This window comes from Ranitomeya imitator, chromosome 5 (genome assembly GCF_032444005.1).
Source record: "Ranitomeya imitator isolate aRanImi1 chromosome 5, aRanImi1.pri, whole genome shotgun sequence".
NCBI classification, from domain to species: Eukaryota; Metazoa; Chordata; class Amphibia; order Anura; family Dendrobatidae; genus Ranitomeya; species Ranitomeya imitator.
This window is the reverse complement of record NC_091286.1, coordinates 437,894,064-437,907,379: the sequence shown is the minus strand read 5'-3', so window position 1 is coordinate 437,907,379 and position 13,316 is coordinate 437,894,064. Positions and strand designations below refer to the sequence as shown.

Sequence of the window (13,316 nt, the reverse complement as noted above, 5' to 3'; positions counted from 1 at the left end):
TAACCCTTTGAACAGACGTCCAGGATGGCCACATGAAACCAAAGTTCCCATTATTACTCATTTGGTACTCTCATACTGTTTGCCTATGCAGTGAATTGCAGTGGAGAGCTTGAAGAACCTGCAGTGGACAATTGTAGTTTTGAGGCTCAAGACATGGAAGTGGAACATTGCAATATTGAGGCTGAAGACAGGGCAGTGGAGCAATGCAGTGTTGAGGCTGAACACTCGGCAGTGCAGCATTTCAGTGTTGAGCCTGAAGAACCTGCATTGGAGAAGTGCAGTGCTGAGGATGAAGACCCTGAAGTGGAGAATGTCAGTGCAGAAGCTGAAAAACCAGCAGTGGAGAATTTCCATGTTAAGGCTGAAGAAACTGCAGTGGACAATTTCAGTGTTGAGACTGAATAACCTGCATTGGTGAATTGCAGTGGTGAGCTTGAAGAACCTGCAATGGACAATTGCAGTGTTGAGGTTGAAGACACGACAGTGGAGCATTGCAGTGTTGAGGCTTAACACCCAGCAGTGGAGCATTTTAGTGTTGAACCTGAAGAACCTGCATTGGAGACTTGCACTGTTGAGGCTGAACACCCGGCAGTGGAGAATTGCATTGTTGAAGATGACCAACCCTACAGTTCCTATAATTAGGAAGTGAGTCTCCCATACTTTTTGCCTATGCAGTGAATGCAATGCCTGCCCCAAATTTGGATGCACCCCAATACCCATTAGAAGAGACATGGAGGAGAGCCTCCTAAAAATCTGTTCCCATTACAAAGGAGCTGGTCTCCTATAAGTGTAATGCCCATGCACTAAGTGTAAGGGCAGACAAACATTTCCCCATGGGGGGTAAACATTAACATACTGTGTTAAAAATTTGTTTATTTTGTTTATGGGCATCATAAACACCCTTTACAACACTAATGTGAGTGTTGCATCATGGAGCACGGTCACCATGGTGATCTAGTGGTGGTTTGGATGGTGAGGATGAGGAGAAGGAGAAGGACAACAGCAAATAGCCAAAATCAGGAAGCGTATACCCATGTGTGGGGGTGAAGAGGTGCATGGTAACAGACCTCCCAAAAAAGACAATGGATTTGAGTGTACATTATGCTGATATCATTCGGTGGTGTAGGGAACTCTGGCCCAATCCAGCCCTTGTTCATTTTTATAAGAGACAGCCTGTCAGCATTTTCAGTTGACAGGTGAATGCGCTTATCATTTGTACTTCCACCAACAGGACTAAAAACCCGCTTTGACAAAACGCTAGCGGCAGGGCTCTCCAAGGCGTAGAGCCAGTTCATGCCATGTGTCCAGCTTGGATGCCCAATAATTATAAGGCACAGAGGAATCACGGAGGACAGTGGTACTGTCCGCAAGGTACTCCCTCAGCATCTTCAAAAACTTTGCACTCCTTGTGAAAGTACCCCGCGCCTCAGGGCTAGTGCGATGGGAGGTTTTGAGAAAAGTGTCCCAACACTTTGCCAGCATTCCCCTGCCTCTGCTGGATTGGAGTTGGGTCTCTTTCACCTGTACTCCTTTGTCTCTTAGCCAATAACTAGGCTAAGATACAGCAAAAAAAATAAATGGAGCCCTGAAATGGCACAATTTTGAGTGCACTGATACGCGATCCATGTGGCGGACAAAACCCAGTGTAAAATATCTGCCCTGTAGTTAACTATTTTTTTCACCAATCTGGTGTCAATAAATTGTATCACACACTCCAACAATATTTTACAGTACCACAGAAATGGCAGAATTTTCTGCTCACTCAAATGTGGTCTCTGTGTTGGCAAAACCCCTGTTTAAAATAGCTGGATTTTCACGCTGTACTATGGAAAGGATCTGGCTGTTTTCTGCAGTGCCAACAATCTAATGGAAATAATAAACGGTGTGCTTTTGATTGCTTTTTTAGAAAATAATCAGGATTAAGATGCAAAAAAATGTTTTCTTGGCCACTGATTCTTGAAACTATGTATATACAGTGAATAGCTGTAATAGGCATCATCAGCAAACAGTAATGGAATGGACCCTCTTGCTGTATGCAATGAAGTCTGCCGGATACACTGCTTGCCTAGCACTGATACCTATATACACTGTAATTAGTCCTCAGAAGGACTACTAGTTTATCTGTATTTGTGTATTCTATATGGAATACCCACACTAACTTATACACCACCTGATCTCTCCCTATCTCAGCAGCACCTCTCCCTACACTGCTGAAGTCTGGAGCTGACTGGGACGAGCAGGGTGGCGCCAGGTCTGATATAGATCTGATGATGCTGTGCGGCTAGCCAATCACTGTAATGCCACAACCAACATGGCTGCGGCATTACAGTGCATGGCAGACAATCCCTGCATGTTGATTGACGCTCTAAAGAGAGCCAAACATGCAGGGCGGGGACCCAAGCTACCGCCAAACAACCCCGGAAATGCTCAGCGCTCACTGAGCACTTCGATGCTCGGGTGAGAACCGAGCATTACAGAGCATGCTTACTCATCAATAAAAGGCAGTCTTCTCGTTGGCTTCTTGGGACATAGGGATTTGCCAATATCCTTTTGTGAGGTCAAGGGTAGTATGATACCAAGCCGGCCCTAGCCTCTTTATCAGTTCATTGACCTGGGGCATTGGGTAAGCACCGCACTTATAGACTTTGTTCTGCTTCCTGTAGTCAGTGCAAAACCGCCATTCCCCATCTGGATTTGGCACCAAGACTATTGGACTGGATCAGCCACTTTTGGACTCTTCAATGACTCCCAGGCTCTGCATCTGCTTTACCTCCTTCAAGATTACCTCTCGGTGAGCTTCAGGAATCTGATATAGTTTCACATTGACCCAGACATAGGGATCCATCAGAACCTCATGCTCTATAATCTTCATACACCCCAGGAGTTCTGAGAACAGGTTTCTGTTCCGCTGCGGTAACTCCTGTCACTGCTTCTTCTGCAAGCAGGGTAAGGTGTCTGCCACCTTGACATCCTCTACACTGACCTTGGACTGAGCTAGCGAGCAAGAGGTTTCCTCAGTTTCTCTGTTCTACCAATCAGGTTCAGGTTCACGTAATACACATGGTAAGGCTTCCGCTTCCCCGGTTGGTGGATTTTGTAGTTGACATCCCCAACTTTCTCCACTACCTCATAGGGACCCTGTCACTTGGCCAGGAATTGGGTCTCCACAATAGGCACCAGCATCAGTATTTGATCCCCTGGGTTGAACTGTCTCGCCCTTGCCGAATGATTGTAGATCCTCGATTGTGCCTCTTGTGCTTTGTGGAGGTGTTGTCTCACAAGGGGCATCAACTTAGCAATCCTCTTGCATCTGGGCCACATGCTCGATCACACTCTGGTAGGGTGTGGACTCCACCTCCCTCGTTTCTTTTGCTACATCAATGCATCAATGTGGGAGTTGGCCATACATCAGTTCAAGCCTGGAACACCGTAGAGGCCTGAAGGACTTCTCTGATGGAAAATAGAAGGTATGGTAGTAGACAGTCTCAGTCCCCCCAATGACCTTCTTCAACATGGCCTTCAAGGTTTTGTTGAAACTTTCTACCAAGCCATCCATCTGTGGATGACAGACTGAGATCCAGAGTTGTGTTATTTGCAGGGTTTTGCACAACTCCTTCATCACCTTTGACTTAAACAGGGTCTCTTGGTCCATCAGGATCTATTTTGGCAACCCCGTTCTAGATGTCGTCTCGTGGTACTTACCTTCATGCAACCTCTGATCCTCACAATATCTCCTTCTTTACTCCCATCTTATCTCTTCTTCCCACAATCGAATACAAGATTTCTCTCTTTCATCACCCCTACTATGGAATGCTCTACCACAACATATCAGACTCTCATCTACCATCGAAACATTCAAAAAGAACCTGAAGACCTACCTTTTCCGACAAGCCTATAACCTGCAGTAACCACCGCTCAACCAAGCAACTGTACGACCAGCTCTACCCTCGCTTATTGTATCCTCACCCAACCCTTGTAGATTGTGAACCCTCGCAAGCAGGGTCCTCTCTCCTCCTTTACCAATCGTGACTTGAATTGTTTAAGATTATTATACTTGTTTTTATTATGTATACCCCTCCTCACATGTTAAGCATCATGGATTAAATAGTGCTATAATAACAAATTAAAATAATAATTCCTCCAATGCTGCCAAGGCTTGTTGCTCCGCGTGGCTTTCCAAGCCCAAATTTGAATTGGCTTGGTTATGTAATTTCCTTAGAATTAGTTTATTGCAGAAAAGATGTACATCCTTCAGGACTGTAGAAACATCAAAACCATTACATGGTACAAAATTCAAACCCAACTTAAGAAGTTCAGAATGTGTCTCAGAGAGAGAATAGGAAGATAAATTGATTACCTCCAAGCTTGAGTTTTTAACTCTGATCGTATACTGATGGAGAGGTAGGTTTCCTCTAATTGGCATATAGTCCTCTCGTAACTCTTATGGGTTGTACATTCCTGACTGTCATGCCCCCTCTCGGCTTATCCTGTCAGATGTGACACTCTGTTCATTCACTGATGTAAGGGAGGAAACAGACCCAAATCTTGATGGTAGGTGAGCACATGATCTGCTCCTTCTGTTCATCTATTTATACACCTTGTTCTCCAGGAGGTCCAAATAGTCTGTCACGCCGTTAACGGTGATAAAGGGGCAGGACGGCATACTGGGACCCTCACCTGTCCCTGCCACTATAATGGGGCTCTGGCTTTCCCTTATCATCTTACCTATGATGGTTAGGAGACCTGAGCCCCCAGCGTATCCCTGTCTCCTGTGAAGACCCCCAAGGGAGGTGGACTGCACCAGTGTAACAATACAACAAATAACAGGGTATACAGACAAGGTAACTTAAAGTCTCAAACTTACCAAATGCTCACACAACCACAGAGGAAACACAGAGAAAGGAAGAGAAGGAATAAACTAGGAAGGAAAACAGGTTAAACATGCAACCAAAACAGCAGACACCAATCTCTGTAAATAAGCATCCAACTCCAACACTAAACTCCTTCAACCTCCAAGCCAGGCAGCTGAACTGATCACTGACAATAGCTGAAGTCAGGACTGGGTCTATATAGAGGAACAGATTACAAAATTCACTTCAGCTGAGAGACCAAGCTCTCAGCAGCTCAGAAATAAGGTTAACTCCTGCACTGCTGGCACAAAGCAGCCAGGTCAGAATACAGGTGAAGAGCTTCTGTTCACTGTCTGTGAACGAGGCCCAGAGCACTGCGGTTCTCTGGAACCTCTCTGTCGCAGTGGCCCCGTGACATAGTCCCTCTAGCTTCCCATGGAGGCTATTGAAGCATATCAAAAGTAAAAAAAAAGTTTTAAAAATATGAAAAAAATAAAAAAATTATAAAAGTTTAACCCCTTTCTGACATTAGACGTATTATCCCGTTGAGATGGTATTGGCCCGTATGACCACCGACGGGGGTGTTGTAAAAATGAGAAATTGCTGGTCAACTTTTAACCCTTATAACTCCATAACAAAAAACATTTTTTGGTTCCAAAATTTTGCTGATGTAAATTAGACATGTGGAAAATGCTACCTATTAAGTATTTTGTGTGATATACTGTATCTCTGTGATTTAAGGGCATGAAAATTCAAAGTTGGAAAATTGTGAAATTTTCATTTTTTTCACAAATAAACTCAAGTAATGTCAAGGAAATGTTATCACTATCACTGTTAGGTGTCGAGTTCCTCCCGCTGCACAGGGGGAATCCCAAACCACCTCTGCTGCAGTCTCCCATTCTCCTCCAGCCACAGTGGAGTTTGCTCAGAGGAGACATCGGTCCCAGCATCTGGCTCAGGCAGATACTCTGTGCTTGTGTGCTGCTACTCTTCCAGGCTCAGCTGTTGTAGCCAGTACTGGTCAGCGGCGAGCAGATGCCTCTGGGACTAAGTCCTGCTTTTCCCCTTCTGAGCATGCCCAAAGGAAGACTTCTCATTGGAGGTCGGGGGTCACATGCTCACGTCCTGCAGCAACTCCCATTGGTCCTCTAGGAAGGTCCTTGTCTGATGCAGCTATAAAAGGTTCGCATGGCCGCACGGCCATGTGCTAGTATCAGCTTATCTTATGAGCTTTGCTATTTGGTGGTCATGTCCGCTTGTGGTTAGGTTCGGCTGAAATAAGCCCCTAGAATACCGGCACCTCCGGTGAGGAGTTTTGTGTGTTTGAATTCAGGGCAGGCGTATAGCCACTAGAATTCCGGCTCCACCGGAGAGGAGTTGTTTGTGTGTTAAGCTGACTGCATGACCACCAATTGCTTTCTGCTCTGTTAGGCAGCTGTGATCCTCTGTGAGGTTAACAGGGCACAGTGTTTTCCTATCTAGGTGACTCTGTGAAGTGACAGAGTTCGCTTATACTGCCATATATTGCCACCAATTGCAAGCAGCAGGTTCCTCTCCTGCACGGTGGACCCCGGGTTGCGAACGTACCTTTAATAACATATATATATTTGGTGCGTTCCGCCAGCCCTAACAATCATGAAGTAACATATGTCAGGAGAAAGCAGTGTCAGAATCACCGAGATCCATTGAAGCATTCCAGAGTTATAACCTCGTAAAGGGACAGTGGTCAGAATTGTAAAAATTATCTATCAATAAAAATAATTGACCTGATCGCTAAAAGGTGTAGCGAGAAAAAAATTCAAAATGGCAGAATTACATGTTTTTGGTCACCATGACATTGCACTAAAATGTAATAACAAGTGATCAAAAGAACGTATCTTCAATGAAATGGTATCATTAAAAACTTCAGTTCGGTGTGCAAAAAATATGCCCTGACCCGACACTAGATCCCAAAAGATGGAGATGCTATGGGTCTCAGAAAATTGTGCATTTTTTTTTTATGCAAATTTTGGAAAAAAATTTCACCACTTAGGTAAAAAAGAACCTAGACATGTTTAGTGTCCTTGAACTCGTAATCAACTGGAGAATCATAATAGCATGTCAGTTTTAGCATTTAGTGAACCTACCAAAAAAGCCAAACAAAAAAACAAGTGTAGGAATGCACTTTCTATGCAATGTCACCCCACTTAGATTTTTTTTTCCTGTTTTCTAGTACACTTCATCCTAAAATCATTGGTGTTATTCAAAAGTACAACTCGTCCCACAAAAAAAAAACCCTCACATGGCCATATTGGCGGAAAAATGAAAAGTTATTGCTGTGGGAAGGAGGGGAGCGAAAAACGAAAACACAAAATCGAAAAAAGCTTAGGGGGTTAAGAGGTTAAACATTTTTTTTTACTTTTCATTTGCTTCAATAGTCTCTATGGGAGACCAGAAGCTGCGATCATCCGATTGCCTGTGCACATGTTAAGGAGCTGAAACTCCTAAACCCCTCATCCAATTTTAATGTGGATACCCTCAAATGAAAGCTTAACCCCTTCATGACCGGGGGATTTTTCGTTTTTCCGTGTTCGTTTTTCGCTCCCCTCCTTCCCAGAGCCATAACTTTTTTATTTTTCCGTCAATTTGGCCATGTGAGGGGTTATTTTTTGCGGGACGAGTTGTACTTTTGAACAACATCATTGGTTTTAGCATGTCGTGTACTAGAAAACGGGAAAAAAATTCCAAGTGCGGTGAAATTGCAAAAAAAGTGCAATCCCACATTGGTTTTTTGTTTGGCTTTTTTGCTAGGTTCACTAAATGCTAAAAATGACCTGCCATTATGATTCTCCAGGTCATTACGAGTTCATATACACCAAACATGACTAGGTTATTTTTTATCTAAGTGGTGAAAAAAAATTCCAAACTTTGCTAAAAAAAAAATAAAAAATTGCGCCATTTTCCGATACTCGTAGCGTCTCCATTTTTCATCATCTGGGGTCGGTTGAGGGCTTATTTTTTGCGTGCCGAGATGACGTTTTTAATGATAGCATTTCGGTGCAGATACGTTCTTTTGATCGCCCGTTATTGCATTTTAATGCAATGTTGCGGCGACCAAAAAAACGTAATTCTGGCGTTTCGAGTTTTTTTCCCGCTACGCTGTTTAGCGATCAGGTTAATACTTTTTTTTATTTGATAGATCGGGCGATTCTGAGCGCGGCGATACCAAATATGCGTAGATTTGATATTTTTTTTATTGATTTATTTTGATTGGGGCGAAAGGGGGGTGATTTAAACTTTTATGTTTTTTTTATTTTTTTCACATTTTTTTAAACTTTTTTTTTAACTTTTGCCATGCTTCAATAGCCTCCATGAGAGGCTAGAAGCAGGCACAACCCGATCGGCTCTGCTACATAGCAGCGATCTGCTGATCGCTGCTATGTAGCAGAATTGCACGTGTGCTGTGAGCGCCGACCACAGGGTGGCGCTCACAGCGATGGGCAATCAGTAACCATAGAGGTCTCAAGGACCTCTATGGTTACCATTCACAAGCATCGCCGACCCCCGATCATGTGACGGGGGTCGGCGATGACGTCATTTCCGGCCGCCCGGCCGGAAGCGGTAGTTAAATGCCGCTGTCTGCGTTTGACAGCGGCATTTAACTAGTTAATAGGTGCGGGCAGATCGCGATTCTGCCCGCGCCTATTACGGGCACATGTCAGCTGTTCAAAACAGCTGACATGTCCAGGCTTTGGTGCGGGCTCACCGCGGAGCCCTGCATCAAAGCAGGGGAGCCGGCATCGGACGGTATAGTACGTCCGATGCCGGTAAGGGGTTAAAGTCTGGACTTCAACTTCATCTGAATTGTTTTCTTTAAAATTCATTGTGGTTATGTCTATAACCAAAATTAGAAAAATGTTGTCTCTGTCCAAATATATATGTACTTAACTGTAGCAGAGTCTCAGCCCTGCTGTGTGTAGCTAGAATTATCACGTGCTATCAGTGTCGGCCACTGGGCGCTGCTCATAGCAATCTGGCAATAACAACCACAAAGTTCTCTTGCAGACCATAGTTTTTATACTAACCCATCGGCAGCCCACAGTCATGTGACTCAGGTGCCAATGGGCAGAGTTTGTGACGCTCTTGTGGCGCAATCATGTTAAATGCCACTTTTAGATTGCGATTCCACCCATGGATGTTATGGTCACATGTAAGCTGATCAAATCAGCTGACATGTGCCGAAAAAGTAGCAAACACCTATACCTATATTTCTAAGGCTGGAAAGGGGTTAAAGGGAACCTGACAGCTAATACACTGCAGCATTTCTGAGAGAAACAAACTTCATAAGCTGCCAAGGAGACTAGCCAGACAGGGAGGTTCCTGGTGGCTTCACCTTACCCACTCCACTTGAGTGACAGGTTTGTCTCTGCCTGGGTTTCTACAAAGAGATCTGTTTCTCCAATGGTAGTTGGTGGGTCTTAAAGGGACACTGTCACCTGAATTTGGAGGGAACAATCTTCAGCCATGGAGGCGGGGTTTTTGGGTGTTTGATTCACCCTTTCCTTACCTGCTGGCTGCATGCTGGCTGCAATATTGGATTGAAGTTCATTCTCTGTCCTCCATAGTACACGCCTGCGCAAGGCAAGATTGCACCTTGCGCAGGCGTGTACTACAGAGGACAGAGAATGAACTTCAATCCAATATTGCAGCCAGCATGCAGCCAGCGGGTAAGGAAAGGGTGAATCAAACACCCGAAAACCCCGCCTCTATGGCTGAAAATTGTTCCCTCCAAATTCAGGTGACAGAGTCTCTTTAAGCTGACAAGGGTCCACTATGAATTGACTAGCCTCCTGTGTCACTTGATCCCCGGTGACTTTTAAAATATGTTTTTCTCTGAAATGTTGCAGCATTTCAGAGGCAAACATACCTGGCTGAAATCATACAGCCAGTGTCTTAGTGCGCATGGATCGGCCACATGGACCAGCTTTTAGATTTCCTTTAATTGCAAGAAAGTAATTGCCAGTTGAGTACTACTCAACAAAGGGAGAATAAGTGACAGAGGAAGCTAAATGCTGGACAAGTACTACTCAAAGATAATGACATGAATGAAAGACACAACTTTACTGCTGTTTTAATGAAAATATTTTATCTTAAAAGGGAAGTAGTGGAGCGTGACCTTACATTTCTTGGCCTACTGATCTTTGAAAATCAACTTAAACCAGAGACCAGTTCAGCACTGCAGGAACTCATTGAAGCCAACATTAGGACTGTCATGGTCACAGGTATCTTTTTGCTCATTTATGTATTATTATATTCCTGGAAGTTGCTTTTGGGTGAATTCATAGTTATGGGTGTTACATTCACAAAGATTAAATTGTATAAATAAGGAAATATGCTACATTTGTTTTTATGGCAAAAACAGATACAGTATGTCTCAATATATATTTTAAACATATGTGGTAAAATTGCAGTTTCTATTTAAATAGTAGCGAAAAAATGTTTAAACTGGATGTTATTGGTGTTACCAAAAATAAACCTAGAGTCCTGTACAGACTAAGGAAAGCTACAAACTCTGTGAACCGGACAATAATTACCGTATATATTTTTTAATCAGTTGTAGTTAAGATCCCGTGTTGTAATATTAGATGTTTACCATTATTTCATAATTATTATTTTTTTTACAAAAGCTTAATTGGACTGTTAATGGTGTTACAGGTTACAGGGGTTACACAGTCCAAATGTTTTAGCTTCCTGAGGCTTCTAAAAGCAATACCCTCTATTTTAGACACATTTAAGACCCTGATTGTCCGTTAAAATGCTTTTAAAATATTTACAGTGGGGAAAATAAGTATTTGATCCCTTACTGATTTTGTAAGTTTGCCCACTGACAAAGACATGAACAATCTATAATTTTAATGGTAGGTTAATTATAACATTGAGAGATAGAATATCAAAAATAAAATCCAGAAAATCACATTGTATAAATTATATACATTTATTTGCATTTCGCAGTGAGAAATAAGTATTTGATCCCCTACCAACCATTATGAGTCCTAGCTCCTACAGACCAGTTAGACACTCCTAATCAACTCGCTACCTACATTAAAGACAGCTGCCTTACATAGTCACCTTTATAAAAGACTTTTGTCCACAGGCTCAATTAATCAGTCAGACTCTAACCGCTACAACATGCGTAAGACCACATAGCTTTATAAGGATGTCACGGACAAGATCATAGACCAGCACAAAACTGGAATGGGCTGCAAAACCATAAGTAAGATGCTAGGTGAGAAGGAGACAACTGTTGGTGCAATAGTAAGAAAATGGAAGAAATGCAAAATGACTGTCAATCGACATCGATCTGGGGCTCCATGCAAAATCTCACATCATGGGGTATCCTTGATCATGAGGAAGGTGAAAGACCAGCCTAAAACTACACACGGGAACTTGTTAATGATCTCAAAGCAGTTGGGACTGCAGTCACCAAGAAAACCATTGCTATCACATTAAGCCATAAAGGTTTAAAATCCTGCGGTGCCCGCCAGGTTCCCCTGCTCAAGAAGGCACATGTTGAGGCCCATCTAAAGTTTGCCAATGAACACCTGGATGATTCTGTGAGTGATTGGGAGAAATTATTGTGGTCAGATGAGACAAAAATTGAGGTCTTTGGCATTAGCTCAACAAGCCATGTTTGGAAGAAGAGAAATGCTGCCTATGACCCAAAGAACACCATCCGCACTGTTAAGCATGGAGGTTGAAATATTATGTTTTGGGGGTGTTTCTCTACTAAGGGCACAGGACTACTTCACTGCATCAATGGGAGAATGGATGGAGCCATGTACCGTAAAATCCTGAGTGACAACTTCCTTCACTCTGCCTGGACATTAACCCTTTCGCCCTGCAGCCCTTTTTCATTTTTGCATTTCTGATTTTCGCTCCCCTTCTTCCCAGGGCCATAACTTTTTGATTTTTGGTCAATATGGCCATGTAAGGGCTTGTTTTTTGCAGGATGAGTTGTAATTTTGAATAACACCATTGGTTTTACATATCTTGTACCCAAAAATGGGAAAAAAAATTCCAACTGCGGTGAAATTGCAAAATGTGCAATTCTACAACTTGTTTTTTTTTTTTTTTTTTTACCATGCTCACCAAATGCAAACTTATCTGTCGCTATGATTCTTCAGGTCATTATGAGTTCATATAAACATAAGGATGAATGACCTCGGGGAGATCAAAACATCCAACACCGCAGAGACACCATCACGTGTTTCTCAACGCAGTGATCCAGAACACTGCCCCCATCCCTTATGGGAAATATGCAAATGCATGTAGAAAAGCCACGGAAACACCATCACGTGTTTATCAACACAAGCAATAAATAGCCAGGTCTTTCACCGGGAAGGAACAACCACGGGAAGGGCAGCATCCAAAAAGGAAAACCACCTATGCCAAAACATGGTATCCATCCACAGACAGCTGTTTTGGGGTATTTGCCCCTCATCAGTGTGGAGTAGGAAGCTGGCTATTAGGGGCAGTGCCTAGTAAAAGTACTATAAACATAAGGATGAATGACCTTGGGGAAGTCAAAATATCCAACACCGCGGAGACACCATCACATGTTTCTCAACGCAGTGATCCAGAACACTGCTCCCATCCCTTATGGGAAATATGCAAATGCATGTAGAAAAGCCGCGGAGACACCATCAGGTGTTTCTCAACGCAAGCAATTAATAGCCAGGTCTTTCACCGGGAAGAAACAACCACAGGAAGGGCAGCATCCCAAAAGGAAAACCACCTATGCCAAAACATGGTATCCATTCACAGACAGCTGTTTCAGGGTATTTGCTCCTCATCATTTTGGAGTAGGAAACTGGCTATTAGGAGCAGTGCCTGGTAAAAGTACTATAAACATAAGGATAAAAGACCTCGGAGAGATCAAAACATCCAAAACCGCGGAGACACCATCACGTGTTTCTCAACGCAGTGATCCAGAACACTGCACCATCCCTTATGGGAAATATGCAAATGCATGTAGGAAAGGCGCGGAGACACCATCACGTGTTTCTCAACGCAAGCAATAAATAGCCAGGTCTTTCACCGTGAAGGAACAACCACAGGAAGGGCAGCATCCAAAAAGGAGTGGGAATTTTACATAACTGTGGAAAAAAAAGGTTTATGTAAAAGCAAAAATACAAAAACAGTACGCAAAAAACAACCTGATGTATAAATTTTTACATAAGTTAACCTCTTCAGTGAACATTGCTTTTTCATCATACCACCAAAAAACGCAATCAAAAAGACAAAAAAGACAAATGCAAGTAAAATTGGTATAGCTGAAAACATCATATTGCCACACAAAAAGCATGTTACCATGTAGCTCCTTCTGTGGATATATAAAAAAAAGCTATAGATGTTAGAATACAGAGATGCAAAAACAATTATTTTTTACATTAACCAGTTTTTGTGTAAAAGAAGCAAAAAATAAAA

At 42.9% G+C, this 13,316-nt stretch overlaps 1 protein-coding gene across 3 annotated transcripts in view; it reads left to right on the top strand.

The window, feature by feature from the left end:
• LOC138638118 (probable cation-transporting ATPase 13A4) overlaps positions 1 to 13,316 on the top strand; it is a 900,755-nt gene that overhangs the window by 524,910 nt on the left and 362,529 nt on the right. For all 3 annotated transcript variants that reach the window (XM_069727142.1, XM_069727140.1, XM_069727141.1), the window contains one exon: positions 9,987 to 10,111. In XM_069727142.1, the coding sequence (XP_069583243.1) occupies positions 9,987 to 10,111 (125 nt within the window). The remainder of the gene's footprint in view (positions 1 to 9,986; positions 10,112 to 13,316) is intronic.